The sequence below is a fragment of the Papio anubis genome, chromosome 8 (assembly GCF_008728515.1).
Source record: "Papio anubis isolate 15944 chromosome 8, Panubis1.0, whole genome shotgun sequence".
Classification (NCBI taxonomy): domain Eukaryota; kingdom Metazoa; phylum Chordata; class Mammalia; order Primates; family Cercopithecidae; genus Papio; species Papio anubis.
In genome coordinates, this window is record NC_044983.1 from 95,969,913 (window position 1) to 95,988,099 (window position 18,187).

Genomic DNA, 18,187 nt, shown 5'->3' on the forward strand with positions numbered 1-18,187 from the left:
TAAATCAACAGAATGTCTAACCTCTTTCAAGCTATCACACAAGTAAAGCTATCTGGTTAGCTAAAGACTTAGCCTTACAGAAAAATACATGGGCTAGGGCTAGACCAAAGACCCAAGCCCACCAAGGACATCATATACTTTTCAGTCGCTGTCTAATTTTTCTTAAAATTGTGATACAAACAACTTACTTCATAAGAATACAACTGTTGGCTATTATAAAGGAACTTATGAGCAAAATATAATTATACCTCAATAAAGTGGGGGAGAAAGTACAATTACAAAGCTCAAAAGCCACCTTGTAAGAAATCATTGGTTAGCCATACTTTTTTAAAGTTAACTCAGCATGTCTTTTTTTGTGTAACAGAAAATCGTACTTACTTTTTTGACGTTTTTCTTGGACTGTGGGTGACAGGAAGGAGACCACCCTGTGAAGGAGAGAACTCCCGTCTTCCACAGTCCTGTGTCCACACAAGCCACTCCCCTCAGCCTGCCTGATGGGCCGCTGAATGCGCACTGCAGGACAAGGGACAGCTAAAACAGCAGCTGAGAAGGTAGACTTGCCTCTATTGCTGAGTTTTCTTTTGTAGTTTTCCTTTGTTTGGTATTTTAGAAATATTTTGCCACTGTTTTACCACCAAAGGTTGGCATCTACTTGTTTTTTCCACAATTAGGATCACCAAGCTCGTCTCAAATTTACTTTGAGGGTAAGCTTAAGATAATTTCTAACTGAAATATTTAATGCAAAATTTGCTTAAATGTCCATATAGGGATGTGTGCAAGCTGTATGCTGACCATATGCTGATGTAGACTGAGACCTAGTTCTGGGGAGGATGTTAGCATATATATATATATATATATGTCCCAGGGATTTTAGGAGTTAGAAGCCAGGAACCATGGATGAAAACACATATATATCATAACACCATCGGCCACTGATGGGGACAGTCCTTTAGTCCCTTCATGTTGAGTGTGAACACATATTTGTGAAGGCATGTAAGCCAGCCCTCCATACTTTTATCTCCCGATTCTAGACAACCAATGCTCTAATTAGTTGTTCTACTTCTTTATTACTAAATGATTACTCTAAACTATCAGGCCACCCCCTGGTTTTCAAACACAGATCCCTTACATCAAAAGAATATAGAGGCCAGGCATGGGGGCTCACGCCTGTCATTCCAGCACTTTGGGAGGCAGAGGTAGAAGGATCACTTGAGCCCAGGAGTTTGAGACCAGCCTAGGTAACATAGCAAGACCTTGTCTCTACAGAAAAATAATTTTTAAAAAAGGATATATAATTTAAAAGATACTGCCTTATTACTAGAATCTCATGTAGTAATTAATAATTAGTCCAGTCCATCATACTGTATGAATGTCTCCCAGAGTAAAGTCACTCAAGTTTGCAGGTTTCCTCTCAATCTTGTCAGGTGCCAAAAACAGGAGTGGTCTTGGCAACTGTATAGCCTCACCCTTTCAGGCATCTAGAATAACCAAGCTGAGACATCATGTCATCTTTTGCTCTGAGACTCTTTTGAGGTGTTAATGTAATATTGAATTTCTTTCCATTAATCACCATTTTTTTCTTTACTCTCAGCTACTATTTCTCCTTCTCTCCATTAATACTCAAACATTTTCACCTTTGGAAGGGACATTAGAATTGCCACTGTGCTGGTTTAGATGGTGGGCAGAAATATTAGTCTAGCAAGTAGCTCCTCCTCAGTCCGCTGCCATTCAGATAGAGTAAGGTTACACAGGTGCAGAACTAGTGAGCTAGTTTTGCCACCAGAGAACATAGCGGCATTCACTCTTGATCCCAATTTCTTAGATGGGGTGAAGGCACAATCCGCCCCCCATTATCCCGTTAGGAATTCAGATACAAACTTTAAAACTGTAGTTACAGCTTCTTGCTTAGAAATCATCCTTGCTTCCAGCACTTGTAGTTGTAGCCCTGGTCCTAGGATCATTGCATCAGATAGAGGAGAGAAAAAAAAATTGAGGTTATTTGGGGAAGAAAGAGAAAATTATAGTCATTATACCAGTGTACTCCTCTCTTGGCAAGAACTGCATAGTGCTATCAGCATCCTCCCCAACCCCTCTCCCCCAGATCAACCAAAAAAAATTAAAAACCAGAAAAATCTAGCGGGTACACTCCTTTAGTCCCACTCATGTTGAGTGTGAGCACCTACCTGTGAAGGCGTGTAAGCCAGCCCTTCATACTTTATCTCCCTGTTCTAGACAACCAACATTTTATACTTGTTCTACTTCTCTATTACTAAACTATTACTCTAAGGAGGTATCTCTCTGCTCATCGTTGGATATTATGGCTTATACATTGTTCCTTGGTCTGAAGAAATGACAGTTGTCTGTACAAATCCATGCATGTCTTCAGTTCTTGTTTTTTTTTTTTTTTTTTTTTTTTTTTTTATGGTGCTCTGAGCATTTTCATCTTCCACTAAGGAAGCAAAGCCCAGTCCAGAGTCAGCATCTAATTCCTGTCAAGACCCATTTGTAGCCCCCCAGGGCTACCAGCATCAGTCTCACTTGCCAGCTCTGGTCAGGGCCTTCCCACCAGGCAATCTGCCCCACAGCCATCAACAGTTTCTGTCTCTCTTGCTGACAAACAGCACAGTTCTTCTTATTGGCATTCTGTGCCTGCAAGGATGCAAAATGAACATGTTTAGATTCAGCCCATCTCTGTACTCTGCAGTACAGATAATACTCTGCAGTATTCCTATATCGACTCCCTTCAGGGACCCAGGTGGCGACCACAAGGGCAAACACAGAGATAGCTGCTTGTCTATTCCAGTCACCTTCCCAGCCTGGGGAGGAAGTTCTTCTGATGGGCATTGACTTATTCTCCTTTAGCGCACCCTCAAATTTCTATAGGGCTATATCCCATATGGACATTCCTTTAATAGACCAGATTTCCATTGTCCTCTTGCCTGAGTGTATGGCCAGGTCATTGGTCACTGCCCATGAATCAGTAAAAACCCAAACATGGGGGCTTCTACTACTGTTCAGTTCTTCCATTACTGTAAGAAAAACAGCATGGAGTTCAGCCCATTGAGCTGATCTGTTTTTACCTTCTTTGATCAAAGCAGCAGCCTTCCAAACAGGAGGATGTTGTCCATTCACTTTGGAAATGCTTTCTGTAAACAGAGCAGCTCCTTGTTGGTCAATCAAGAGCTGTTCACAGGGCACTGTCCAAGTGTCTATAGAAACCAGCAGCACCTCACAGTTTGCGTCAGTCCTGGGGGTAAAGAGGCTCCCTGCTCATGAGTATCTCCTTCTTGCATTCCCCAGGTGGCATGATCCCCTAGAAACCATTTCCATGTTATTGTGGAACTCTTCTGGGCACTGCCACTCCCTGTAGCATGTTTCTCTGCTGTCAGTTCTTCAATCAAACCTGCACATGCTTCCCTCCATAGGTCCAAGGGGGCTCGGTGGGGCCTGACCACAATTTAATCACCTCTGTCCAATAGTTATTCTCATTATGGTTTGTGTGAAATTTCCAAACTCAGTTGTGTTTGCCTGTGGGCAAATTGCTTATGCTAGTTATTTTAGGAGTATAAACAGCAGTAAAATCTTATATGACTGTCTAGAAGTGGAAAGAAGTGATGGTGGACATAGACATGGCAGGAGAAAATGTGACTGCCTGGGGACCATTTTTGCAGGGATATGAGGAGTGAATCTGTGGACAAAGGCTGGTAATTGGCAAAGCCATGTCACACCCCTTAGGATTAGCAGTTATGAAGGATATCAACAGTCACCTACCTGATAAAGCCATGCACCAGCTGACGGCTTCTCCAGTGCTGGGGCAGCTGTGCCGGTGGCAGGGACTGCCGCACGGTGAGGTCCTCACCTCCCAGAGTGATGAGGGGGTCTCACTCGCCATCTTCTCCCAGTCCCTGCAGCTGGGGAGCTCACTCTGGCAGCTGAAGTTCTGACTTTTTACGCAATGATCAAGTGTTTTGATCCAGAAGTGATTTAAACTCCTAAATTCCTAGATAAAACTAGGCCCAGTAATCCCAGAAAAAGGCTAATAGCTCCTTCTTCTCTCACTTAACTAATAAGAAATGTATCATTTTACAAAATAAGTTTTGAATTTTGTTTGAATTTTTGTTTTGTTTATCAGGTGCTACCCTAGTTCCTTTATTCTTCATGTTATAATTATATGCTATAGAATGCATGTCATCAATTGTATTTTTCTTCTCATATTCTGACACTGATGATAATCTCAATGTTTGGGAAAAAAAACTATTAAATAAAATGCTTCTGTTTTTGTCATCCTCAAAGGATAAACTGCTTTACAAATATTGTGGAGATGCTGCATTAGGATATGCATATATTTCTGATCCATCCCACTTCTTAGCTTTATCTCCTAACTACTCCCTTAACCTAAAACTGCGCTAGCACAGAGTAGGTTTACTCATTTTTTCTGCAATGTCACAAGTATTCTCCCATCTGTAACTATCCTTCCCTTTCTCTAGGGTGCCCCCACCTTTGCTCACATGGATCTACTCATTCTTCAAAGTCCCTCTTCCCCTTGGGGCTTTCCTGATGGCCCTGACTTCCTTTGACATGCAGGTCCACACTATGTTGTTGTTGTTGTTGTTGTTGTTTAATAGATATTGGGTCTCATTATGTTACCCAGGCTGGTCTTGAACTACTGGGCTCAAGTGATCCTCCTGCCTTGGCCTCCCAAAGTGCTGAGATTACAGGAGTGAGCCACTGTGCCCGGCCCACATACCACACTTTTAATACCAACCACATGTTGTCTGGGATTACTCACTCTCTTATATATCAAGTTGAAACATGAAATTGTCAACATAGAACTATTTTTGGCCTACAAGGACAGCAGTTATATACGGTTCAATTTATGTGTCTTCTTATCCCAAATACAATTCTTTGCATTCTTGTTTTCTCTTATAGCCTCTTCCATTGTGTAGGCGTTTGCTATTAAAAAGAGAGAGAGCTTGACTACTCTTAAATTGGCAAAATAGTAGATAAACTTCCATTTTAATCTGAAGAGGATCCTAGTCCATTAATACATTCACTTAGGATGATTTGACATGTTTGTGAGTCTCTGCAAAAACATCCTACTACAGCCTAAGATTTAAAAATAAAAACTTCCAGTACTAGGAGTTACGGCTATAGGCATATGTCTATAAATATCATAGAATTTTTAATATATTCTATATTTCAAAAAGATTATTCATGGAATTTTAATCAACAAATTTTATATTCACTAGAATTATTTTGTATTTATTATATAATTAGGTGTACACCCCAGTTAGAACATTAGAATATTGCACTTTTTCTAATTACACTATACAGATTCCTCTGATCATCTCTTTTATTGTGGTCTTAATTCTATACATAATTACATTAATTACCATGAGAGAAATGAAGCTAGATAAGGAAAAACCTTGTGAGAAAGTATACATAGTTTTAAAGCTAAGAGACTTACAAGGTATCTGATATCAGGTGCAGGGCCTTACTGCTTTCCAAATTAAAACATTCCAAATAGCATGTTGATTATCGAACTGCTTTCAGTACTCTAAGGACAGAATACAATCATAACAATGGTCAAGCAGAGAACGGGGCAGCCTTTTACTTTGAGTACATCCATATTGGTAGGCTCAGACTGCTGTGAGGAAACAAATCAGTATTTCATCATCTCCTTGCTCTAATTCTGTGTGGATAGATCAGAGAAACCCAGGTTTCTTTTTCAGTGATTCCACTTCTTAGAGCCATATTTTCCTCCATTGAAGAGTCACATCTTTAGAAATTGACCCAAAATACATTTATGATATTTTATGAGACTTTCATTTATGTAAATCCAGAACGCCTAAAAGACTTCATGAAGCCACATAAACATGTATTTTAGAGAAAAAATAGAATGAGCTTCATATGAGTTGATTTGAATTTGCCACTTGTCATTTATGAGACATTAAAAACAAACTCTATACGGTCATGACGAAGTGCAAAAATAAAATAAAAACTAACTCTATAACATGGTTCCTTTTTTTCTAATCTTGAGATTTCCATAGAGTGCTGTGGTATAATATCTTGATGAATACAGTCTATCTTAATGCCAAAACAATGGGAAGAGGTCAAATTTCCTCCATTGATGGTAGGTAGCCCACCTGAATCCCCAAGTTCTTTCACTGTCTTAAGATAGCCTCCAAGGATTTTTAAAATATGAGAGTTTTCTTCAGAGGTCTTCTTCCTTTATGTTCCCAAAAACGCAGTCATCTTTAGCTGTCTTAATCTTGCTTTTTCTTGATAGAAAACTAGAATAGTCTTTCTGCTGTGAAGTAAACAGAGAGGTCAGAAATGTAAATGAAAGGAAATCATTTCCATAACAATAACAAAGTCACAGAGGTTAAAATAGTACTGAAAGGGCAACAGAAAGATTATATTTGTATAAGCAATGGTTATTTTAAACAGTTTTATTCTGTAGAAGCTTTATTTTGGGGTGACTGTAAAAACACTCGTTAGGGCTGAGAAGAGCGCCGCCTACTGGTTTGATGTGTCCTGAGCATCTTTTGGGGCCCTGTGATGTCACCCAGGTAACATTTAACTCTACCTGTCTTGCCTCTTTCCCCCTTAAAGCCATGCAACTTTCCATTTTTAACTTTGCCCAAAATCTTTAGTGCACATTCCACACAAACACAAACTTTAAAAAAGAGGCTGGGCGGCCGAGCACAGTGGTTCACGCCTGTAATCCCAGCACTTTGGGAGGCCAAGGCAGGCGGCAGGCGGATCACGAGGTCAGGAGATCAAGACCATCTTGGCCAACATGGTGAAACCCCGTCTCTACTAAAATACAAAAAAATTAGCTAGGCGTGGTGGCTGGCACCTGTGGTCCCAGCTACTCAGAAGGCTGAGGCAGGGGAATTGCTTGAACCCTGGAGGCAGAGGTTTCAGTGAGCCGAGATTGTGCCACTGCACTCCAGCCTGGTGACAGAGTGACACTCCGTCTCAAGAAAAAAAAAAAAAAAAAGAGTCCTGGCACAGTGGCTCACTCCTGTAATCCCAGCACTTTGGGAGGCTGAAGCGGTGGATCACTTGAGGCCAGGAGTTCAAGGCTAGCCTGGCCAACATGGTGAAACCCTGTCTCTACCAAAACTACAAAAACTAGCCGGACATGGTGGTGTGCGCCTCTAATCCCACCTACTCAGGAGGCTGAGCTTGAACCTGGGAGGCAGAGGTTGCAGTGAGCCGAGATCACACCACCACACCCCAGCCTGGGCGAGAGAGTGAGACTCTGTCTCACTTAAAAATATATATATATATTACACTTAACACGTTTTAGAGGTTAGGGTTACCGCAAATCTTTAATGAGTAATTTGCCTTCGGTACTTAAGAAATCTCAAAGACAGGGTTATGGAAAGCGGAAAGTGAAAAAAAGCTGCAGAGCCCCTCAATGGGCAGGTGGGCTACAATTTTTTTTTCTACGAGGGATTTGTTTTGATAGAGGGCCCTCACTCCCGAGTGGTTAAAGCAACAAACTAATTTTATTTGTTAAACAATGAATAAAGACCGCGTGGGTTCAAATTCTGACTCTGATGTTAACTGACTGTGTGACCTTGAGCAAGTGACTTAACCTTTCTGTGTTTCAGTTCTCTATGTGGATAACAACAGTGCTTTGGTTGTTTACTGGGATTAAAAGAGTTATACATAAAAAGTAATTATAGCAGTTCATGGCTCGGGATAAGGTCTATATAAGGGTTTGCAAAATAAATTAAAACTCAATATAGTTGGACATTAGGTCTCTTGCTGACCTGCTGGTCCTAGTCACAGCATGAGGTAGTTGGTCTGTATTAGAGTTACCACTCATCTGAGAGGACAGCTGAACTGATCACAGTTGTGCTGAGTGTTATCTGTTGTTCTAGGACAGTGGCTCTCAAACTTGAACATGCATCAGGTTTGTCTGGTGGGTGTGTTAAAGAGATTGCTGCGGTCTTCCCCCAGAGCTGCTGATCCAGTAGGTTTGGGGCCTGAGAATTTGAATTTCTAATAAGATCCACGTGATACAGATGCTGTTGGTCCAGGGACCACACACTGAGAACTGGTGTTCTAGGATAATGGTTCCAAGTCTGGTTGTATAATAGGACCACTTGGGGAGCTTTTAAAAATTCCATTGCCCAGGCCCCTCAGACCAATTAATTCCCAATTTCTGAGAGTGGGACTCAAGTATTGGTTTTTAGAGGTCCCCAGGTGATTCCAATGTGCAGCCAAAGTTGAGAACCACAGCTCCATGCTGTCGGCATGCTGCTAAAATGGGTGCATTAAAATGATGAAGTGATTACCATCTGTATCTTACAGATAAAGAAATGGAAGTGCGGTGCGGTTAGGTTTTGGATCTGCCTAATGACACATAGCCAGTAAGCAGTAGAGTTCCTATCTCCTCTCTCTATCCAACCAGCCAGAAATGCTGTGATTATGAAGGAGAATGCTTTGCATTTATGCTAGTTTATTTTTCCCTGACTGTATTCATTCAAGAAAGGACTTTATATACTTACATATTTATAAATACTGTACATATACACTAAGGATGCTTACATACACACCAGTCTCTGTGAAGGTGCTGGAGCAATAAGAAATCCCATTCAAATGCTACTTAGAAGTCACTTTTCTTTCATTCATCTACACTAGGATTTGGACTTAGAAAGGAAGAGTTAGTAAGGGCACAGTTAGTTAAGGGCACAGTTCCAGGGTCAGACTGCCTGCTTCCTTCCATCATTGATGGCTGTGCAACCTTGGCAAGTCACATAACCTCTCTGTGCCCTAATTTCCTCAACTTATTTACAGGGCTGTGAGGAATGTGTTAATTCACATAAAAGTGCTTAGAATACTGCCTGGCAATAATGAGTGCTCAAAAATGCCATTGATTGTGATTTTTTTCTTTTATTATCTGCACAGCAGACCTAAATGCTCAAAAAAGTATTTTATAAACTTAAAAGTTACTTTATACAGAGTATACTGCAGAAAACCTATGAGACCAAAATATACTAGATATGTAACACATACAAACTAGAAAGAGAGTTGCCTCCAAAAAAATGCATGGGGTGTACAAAAAAAATCACCAAGGAAATTTTGTGTTTCTCTTGGAAATTTTCTATGTAAAAATTCTTGGTAGTGCTATGGGGTGCTACAATAAAAATACTATATTTTTGTGATGGCCTTCCAATTGGCCCAATCTACATAGAGGAACTTCTGAGAAACAGAATTCTGACTTATTATTGAAAGTGGGATGACTTTGGTTAAAGAGGAAGAAAGATCAGATTTATCAAAATTATAATATATCAATTACATAATTTTACTCACAGACCTGGCTTTGTTGAATGTGGTATTTTTTACTTTTGCTTTGTTCCGGAACTTCAATCTGCTAAATAGATTAGTGAAATGTCAGTCAGCTCCGCCCAGAGAAGCAAGCACACAAACAATCTATTTAACTAGCACACTTTCCCTTCCACGATAATCCTCTTAACATTCCCAAAGGCTGCCAGTCAACAGGTACACCTGCTTGTCATCTGTGCATTCCTCTTTCGTTTGTCAGGGTCTAAATGTTATAGAAATAAGAGTCCCAAAAAGTTAAGTAAAACTTAATGTTTCACATTAGTGGTTGCCTATGGATTTTGTGATTGAAGAAAGCTTTTAAAAGAACATCACACGAAATGAAATGTCCTTCTAAATCCTGAAATAATTCTTGGGGTTGCAATCCATATGCTGACTCAAAGCCCAGCAGGGCTTTGGTTAATCAAAAGGGACCATTAATCAAACGAAGAATCAAAGCGAAGTTCAAGACACTTGAATATACCTCATGTACATAAGGTAAACTCAATATACCAGCAGGAAACAGATGGTGCAATCTTGGGGTAATTGAGGAGTATGTTAGGAAGGAACCGTTTAACTATTTAATGGAGGTGTGGGCAGGATTACATTGAATCCATGAAGGGATATTGGGGCCCCCAGGGGCTAGCAATGAGGGGGATTTCCAGAAGATTCTTACCACCTCTAGGCCTGAAGGGGCGAGGGAGCAGCTGTGGCTGGAACCAGAGAGTAGCTGTAGCTATAAGAGGAGAGATTGCCTGACGGGAGCTGTAGCCCTCAGTAGAGGGACATTCCAACCACAGAGACCCAGCAGGTTCCAACGTGGAGAAATAAACACCCACTGTCACTTTTCTCCCAGCCTCCAATCTCCTGCTGGGTTTCCCAATGAGTTATCCAGGGATGTCCAATCTTTTGGCTTTCCTGGACCACACTGGAAGAAGAGAATTGTCTTGGTCCCCACGTAACATAGCTAATGAGCTTTTTAAAAATCACAAAAAAACCTCAGTGTTTTAAGAAAGTTTATGAATTTGCATTAGGTCATATTCAGACCTGTCCTGGGCTGCATGCAGCCCACAGGCTGTGAGTTGGACAAGCTTGAGTTATCCCACTGAGGGTAAGGTTGCAGTACACAGTCTTTCAGGGCACAGAGCAGAGTGGGAGTGAATCTGGAAAGGCAGAGTGCCTGGCACACCTAGTAAACACCACCTAGCCAGGTTTTTTGGGGAAAGAGTACTTAGATTCTTCTTAATGGGAAAGAAAAGAACTGCTATTAAACAACTGTGCATTAGGTATGTAACTCAAACAGGGCACAGTATTTATTCACTCTACAATTGTCAACATCTCTGTACTAATTGCCTTTCTCCTCCAACATAGTAGCTCTTTGACCCTGGATTCTCAGGTTTAGCCATCATATGGTACACACAGGCATTCATAAATGACAGAATGAAAGAGTGAATTAATTATTATTGCTTACTTCTCATGAGAATGTAGACTGAGACATTTCAAAATAAGTAGGCTAAATAACATGACACTGCAAAAAAGCATTCTTTTAACTATGGTTAACTTTGCTGTAAAATCAATTGCTTTAAGGAGGTATGCATAAGACTTCCTTTAGGTTAGTATTCTTAATGGAAATGTTCACATATTCAAGCCTATTTCAATTATTTTATTTTATTTTGAGACAGAGTCTTGCCATGTTGCCCATGCTAGAATACAGTGGCACAATCTTGGCTCACTGCAACCTCCACCTCCTGGATTCAAACAATTCTCTTGCCTCAGCTTCCCAAGTAGCTGGGACTACAGGTATGCACCACCATGCCCATCTAATTTTTGTATTTTTGGTAGAGATGGGGTTTCACCATGTTGGCCAGGCTGGTCTCAAACTCCTGACCTCAAGTTATCCACCTGCCTCAGCCTCCCAAAGTGCTGGGATTACAGGTGCGAGTCACTGTGCCCAGCCTCAATATTTTTTTAAAAACTAGTTATTAAGTCTTGGTAAATGAGAAATTAACACTCTGATGTTTTATGTGTTTTGCTACCATCATTATTATTTTACAATGTTACCTTAGAGTTTGTAAAGAGTCTTGCAGCCATGAAATACAGAACTTGGAGGAAAATTCTCAGAATTTTCTCTCTCCTAGTTTCCTTCCCCTCCTGACCCCTATGTCAAAGTAAATAAAATAGAACCACTACAAATGTTAAGCAATTCCTGATATAATCAGCTTCCTTGAATTGTTGCAGTAAGACCTTCAATACTTTATATACTAGGGGGAACTAAAGCTGGGGAAACAAGCAAATCTTTTCTCATAATGCAGTATTCCCACACTTTCTTTTTAACCAATAGAATAGTTTCTGTTAATAACACAATCACTCATTTCTGCACAGTAATTCCCCCTGATTCTCTAAAACTGTGTCCTCCTGCTATGCTCATACCATTATCCTGACTGCCATGCACAGTTTTTCCATTTTCTATATTGGACTAGCTCTTCAAAAGGCTAACATTCCTCAGATATCAGAGGCCACTGCCCTTGGTGTTTCCCCTCCTCACCATATAATAGAAACATTTTTTAAATTGCCAGTTGCCTTTTAAATAGTTTCACCTTGCCTAAAAGGAAAGAAGAATGGAGGGAAAAATACATCTGGTGATGGTAGTTGAGGATGGAGTGAGAGGTGAAAGGTAATCAGAAATCAGAAAGCCGTCTTGTTCTTTGCCATTTTTGAGGGAAACTACTCATTTTTGAGATCAGATCTACTTTTAAGAAAATCAAAGGGAAAAATATACAAACTAGGTATATATTATTAGAAATATAAATTGTTTCTTGCCAGGCATGGTAGCTCATACCTGTAATCCCAGCACTTCAGGAGGCTAAGACAGGCTGAGCTCAAGCTCAGAAGTTTGACACTAGCTTGGGCAACATAGTGAGACCCCTGTCTCTACCAAAAATACAAAATTAGCCAGGCATGGTGGTGTGTGACTATAGTACCAGCTACTTAGGAGACTGAGGTGGGGAGGATGGCTTTAACTTGGGAGGCGGAGGTTGCAGTGAGCTGAGATTGCACCCCTGCACTCGAGCCTGGAGACAGAGCCTGTCAGGAAAAAAAAAAAAAAAGTCTTTTTAAGTCAGAAAATTATTCACCGGCATACTCCTGATGTGCATCTCATATATCCAGATTATGGTTCAATATGTAAAATAATAATAATGCACTTTCAGAAATTCCTTAGGAACACATCTATTGCATAAAATACATCGACTTTCATTTCTTGGTGTCTTTTGGAATTCTCTAAACGGCAGAGATTGTTGGTAGTTTACTCCATTATCCATTCTGCCCTTCTTCCTTAGTAATTACACCCAGTTTTATTTGAACAGACAACACACCCTGCTAAAAGACTACATTTACCAGACTCCCTTGCAGCTAGGTGTGGGCCTGTGATGTGACTATCTTCTGGCCAATGGTTGTAGGGGACATTCTGTGTGAGACTTCTGGAACTCCTCCTTGAAGAGAAGAAGTAAGCCCTGCTTCATATTTTCCTCATACTTGCTGCCTAGAATGTGGATGTAATGATGAGTGTTCTGGCAGCCATTTTGAGCATGAGGTGAAGGCCACACACAGAAGATGGCACAACAGAAAGGTTTGTGTTGATATTATGGAGCCACCATCCAGCCCTAGACTGCCTACCTCTGAACTTCTTTTAGATGAGAGAGAAACAAACTTTTATTGTGTCTAAGACACTTGTTTTGTTTTTTATTTTCTATTATATGCATCAAAACCTAACTCTAATATACTTTATTTTTAAATAAAGCACTCCTTTATAATTCTGCTCTAATTAAGAGCAGCAAATATTAAGGAAATTGATTCAAGCTTTTGTACAGGAGCATAGCTTTAAGAAGAATGTTACACTTTTTTTTTTCCTCTGGTTTATGGTTAATATTGCCTTTAAGGGCCAGGTACAGTGGCTCTTGTCTGTAATCTCAGCACTTTGGGAAGCCGAGGTGGGATGAGCTCAGGAGCTCAAGACCAGCCTGGGAAACATAGAGAGACCTTATCTCTACAAAAAAATAAATAAATAAAAATAAAAAATTAGCTGGGTGTGGTGGCATATGCCAGTGGTCCCAGCTACTTGGGAGGCCGAAGTAAGAGAATCACCTCAGTCTGGGAAGTTGAGGCTGCAGTGAGCCATGATTGCACCACTGCACTCCAGCCCGGGTGACAGAGCGAGGCCCTGTCTTTAAAAAAATTGTATATATATATGTGTGTGTGTATATATATACACACATATATATATACACACACATATATAATTTAAGAACTTAATATATTTTTGTTGTGGCTGTATGTTTATATTATTCTTCAGTGCATTTGCTTGACCAAAATTTTAATGATGTCTTCATAAACAGAGCACAAGTTTTATCTTTGAAACATTACCTAAAGTTAACTAAGCTAAGTTAACAATACATTTCTTTTTTCCCTCATTTCTTCTTACTAGGATAAAACTAGCACTATTTAATCTGCTTCTGGGGACCGTCTGCCTTATTTATGGGGCTCATTTGATTACAGTTCTCTTCCCTGCTTCAGATTCTTTAAGATGATCAAAATCTTGAACTCAGAACCTGCCCTGAAAAATACAGACTCTGTGTCCTAGTCCATACAAGCCTTCTACAAGTGCTATGTGTCAGTTTTGACTTGGTGTGTTTCCCTGGAAAACAAGGGAATGTCACCATGGTACATTTATATGGTTTCCTTGAGCCACAGAATGACTTCAATCGACTGTACTTGTGAGGGCGCCCAGAACTCAGGAAGAGTTCAAACACCGAACTATCTGTTCTCTCTACCTTCCAGGTTCCATTCTACCCAGAGCTTCGTAAATAAAATTCAAGATTAAAATGCAAACTATCCTTACAAAATCCTCTTGGAAACCCAATTTTCAAAATGAAAGGTCTGAACTTTTCATTCCAAGAGCCAAAATAAGTAAAAAAAAATAAAGAGTTTCCAGAAATAAAACGTGTTAAATATTTAGATAAAGCAATACAAGGGTGCTGACTAATGTGCTGATTTTGCTAACCTCAGAGATAAATTAGGGATTTCAACTCATGTGCAAACTTAAGGAATATAGTGTGGTTGTTTTTCTTGAAAACTTTAAATGGATTACTACTTTCTCCATTTTACTGAGTTAACTCTAGCTACTCATTGTACAAGTATTTCCTGAATCAAGTAGCTTACATTTTATTCATCCACATTTGAGAGCACTTCTCCCTTTTAATGAGGCTACTTCAGTTAATTACTTTTTTCTTTCTTCTTTTTTATACCTACAATAATCTCAGCCTAAGAGGGTCCATCCTGCCTGAGAGGTTGGATTTTATTATACTACTGTTTTAAAAAGAGTTTCCTTGATTCTTTTATTGCTTTCATTTACTAGTCTCTAGTACATTTTGAATTGTTCGATCAACAAGAGGCAGTGAATTTATTTTCCTTGGAAAAGGTACGTTCAGTTCTAGAAGAAAGAGAAATAATTACAAAACACAACTATTTTCTTAGAAAAAAGCTGGAAAGTAAAGATCAATGTTAACTAAAGATGTTATCCACCCTCTTAGACTAAATTTAAATGAAAACATTAGAAAAGTTTCCCAGCCGGACGCGGTGACTCATGCCTGTAGTCCCAGCACTTTGGGAGGCTGAGATGGGTGAATCACGAGGTCAGGAGATCGAGACCATCCTGGCTAAGAAGGTGAAGCCCCGTCTCTACTAAAAAAAAAAATACAAAAAATTAGCCAGGAGTGGTGGAGGGCTCCTGTAGTCCCAGCTACTCAGGAGGCTGAGGCAGGAGAATGGCGTGACCCCAGGAGGCAGAGCTTGCAGTGACCGGAGATTGTGCCACTGCACTCACTCCAGCCTGGGCGACAGAGACTCTGTCTCAAAAAAAAAAAGAAAGAAAGAAAGAAAAAGAAAAAAAGAAAAATTTCCCAATATTTTCTATTATATTTTTAAAAATTAATGTAATATTCTACAAAAGAATTAAGTTTATGAATGTCAACCAGGCATTGGTATTTCTTTCTTTCTTTCTTTTTTATTTTTTTAAGATGGAGTCTCACTCTGTCGCCCAGGCTGGAATGTAATGGTGTCACCTTGGCTCACTGCAACCTCTGCCTTCTGGGATCAAGCAATTCTCCTGCCTCAGCCTCCCCAGTAGCTGGGACTACAGGTGCACACCACCAAGCCCAACTAATTTTGTATATTTAGTGGAGACAGGGGTTCACCATGTTGGCCAGGCTGGTCTCGAACTCCTGACCTCAAGTGATCCCCCCACTTCGGCCTCCTGAAATGCTGGGATTACAGGCATGAGCCACCATGCCTGGCCCCAGGTATTGGTATTTCTAATCATTTTTAAAAAAAATTGTACTGTCTTGTTTGGGACATATTTGTATCATGATGATGACTAGGCAATTAAAACAGTTTAAAATCTAATTTTTTCACAGCCTTCTCACCAACCTTTTTGATGAGTTACTAGGCCTTTAATAAATAAATGTACACTAGAACAATAAAGTTTAATTTTATATTGAGGAAAAAAAAAGTAGCCTTGAGAGTTTATTTTACTCCTCCCAACTGTTAAAGGCATTTTCATTTGGCACAATGGAATTATCAAGAAGCTATGGATTCTTTCTAGAGACAAACTTATAAAAAGATCATCCCCATTGTGTTAAAGACCCCCTCAAGACCCTGACTTGAAGATGTAGCTTCTATAATAAATCTGAAAGCCTCCATGTCAGAGAAGGCTGAAATAAAACAATACAAAGTCGAGAGTTAGAATTCTCAGTAACCCAAAGATGACTTCTCATTGGAAAAATGACTTTAATTCTAAAGACAGGCTTCCTTCTGCCCTGCCATCCTGAGCACTGAGCTACCAGTGGGAAGAGCTCACTTCTGTGGTTTGGAGTCCTCCCTTTAGGACCAGACCTGCTGGCCCAGAGAGCTCCTAAGTGTAGACTGGTCTCCAACTGTTGGCTAATGATGGGAACGTAAAGTGAAAAATATACACAGATGAGAGCACTCACCATTTCTGGATTCTTAGCAGCTAGCTTTACCATCTTTTCTGAGATCATCTTTTTCAAGCAGCTACTCAGCAAAAAAGCCTAAGAAATGCAGGAATAAAGAACTCTTGTAACTGAAGAAATCTTCACTCTCTTCCTTCCCTCCTCACACCACAAGGCAGATTTTGAGCTCTGCCCTCCAATAACACACATTCAAGAATTTAGATTTCTTCGTTAACTTCCAGAAGTTTTCTTAAGATCCAGTTAGGAAGTAACTATAAATTTTCTCAATTATGTGGATATATTTACAGCAAATTTTTTAAAGAAATGAAAAATGTCCAGGATCTCACTATTAATATTTTTCCTCTTAAAACTCACCCCCTTGCATCCCATGTTTTCTATTATTTTGTAAGCAGGTCATGTTTTCTGAGCAACAAACAATAAAAATGAATTATTGTTATTATAATGAGATGAACTGATGATGGTCAATCCTATATTTAATTCTAGACATTGTATACATAATTATTGAGAGACCTCTACTGAGCATAAATAGTAACTGGTTTGTTTGAAAGAACATATTAGCAACTTATTGCTTTTACTAAACTGAAAAAAAAGGTTAGCTGTTTTTCTTCACTTCACTTTCTTCTTTTTCTTTTTCTTTCTTTTTTTTTTTTTTTTCTGAGACAGAGTCTTGCTCTGTCACCCAGGCTGGAGTGCTGTGGCTGCGATCTCGGCTCACTGCAGCCCCCGACTCCTGGGTTCAAGCGATTCTCCCACCTCAGCCCGCCACCATGCCCAGCTAATTTTTTTGTATTTTTAGTAGAGACAGGGTTTCACCATGTTGGCCAGGCTGGTCTCGAACTCCTGACCTCAAGTGATCCACCCGCCTCGGCCTCCCAAAGTGCTGGGATTACAGGGGTGAGCCACTGTGTCCAGCCTACTTTCTTATTTTTCTAGTATCTTTAATCACTCATGTTCTAGACTGATGGTCACCTCCACTATCCTTCATGGCTTAATCATCATTGGTGCCAAGACACTCACAGTTGTACATCTTGCTACACAAAAGCTGGGCTTCCTTATTCCAGGCTTTGCACTACTATGAGCAAAATTGAAGGTTCCCTATGATTTTCCCATTTGCTCCTTTCCCACTAATCCTTTTTCTCTCTTGTCCTGCTCTTGATTCTTGGCTTGCTGTTTTCTCGGTTGGCCCTACTAAGGTTTGGGAAAACTGTCAATGAATGTTGAGGCTATAAGACCTTAGCACAGTGTTGTGTTCAGGGATGGTCACTGTGTTGGAGGGGAGGATGGAAAGGAGAAGGGAGGAGACAGTAAGAGAAAGCACAGTCTGGGGTGGTAGCCAAGTAGAAAGTTATTGGAGGGGACAACACGGAAAGCAGAATTAGAGGGAAAATGGGCTACATACAGCTCTCAGTGTCTTGCAAGGGTGTAGAGCATGATAGGAATTAATTTTATTTAAAAGGGGAAAAGAGGGAAGAAGAAAGGACTGACATCAATTTTTAAAAGAATTAACAGATGTGGCATTTGTGCAAACATTTTGACTTCCTAGTTTTGCTAATAACTAGCCCTGTTTATATGTTCATATATGTAACCTATGCAAAACCAGATAATAAAATAAACAACAAAACCCTGAGCAAATGCACCTAGGTAGGATGTTTAATAGTGTCAGACCAATTCCATATTCCTATACAATGTACACAAATACATAGGCCAGGACTCTGCTATAAACCGTCAGGTTTGTTAAATATGAAAAGATTGAAAATGAATAAAAAATTTTAAAAAGACAAAGTAATAGGATTGAGTTG

General features: G+C 39.9%; 1 protein-coding gene across 3 annotated transcripts in view; it reads right to left on the reverse strand.

The window, feature by feature from the left end:
• Positions 1-317: 317 nt before the first annotated feature.
• Positions 318-18,187, reverse strand: part of SNX31 (sorting nexin 31) — a 75,936-nt gene continuing 58,066 nt past the window's right edge. For 2 of the 3 annotated variants that reach the window (XM_003903030.4, XM_031669693.1), the window contains 3 exons: positions 16,389-16,466; positions 9,338-9,394; positions 318-6,310 (listed from right to left, as the gene is read on the reverse strand). In XM_003903030.4, the coding sequence (XP_003903079.2) occupies positions 6,215-6,310; positions 9,338-9,394; positions 16,389-16,466 (231 nt within the window). In that variant the 3' untranslated portion in view covers positions 318-6,214. The remainder of the gene's footprint in view (positions 6,311-9,337; positions 9,395-16,388; positions 16,467-18,187) is intronic. The other variant, XM_021942543.2, reaches the window with a different exon arrangement.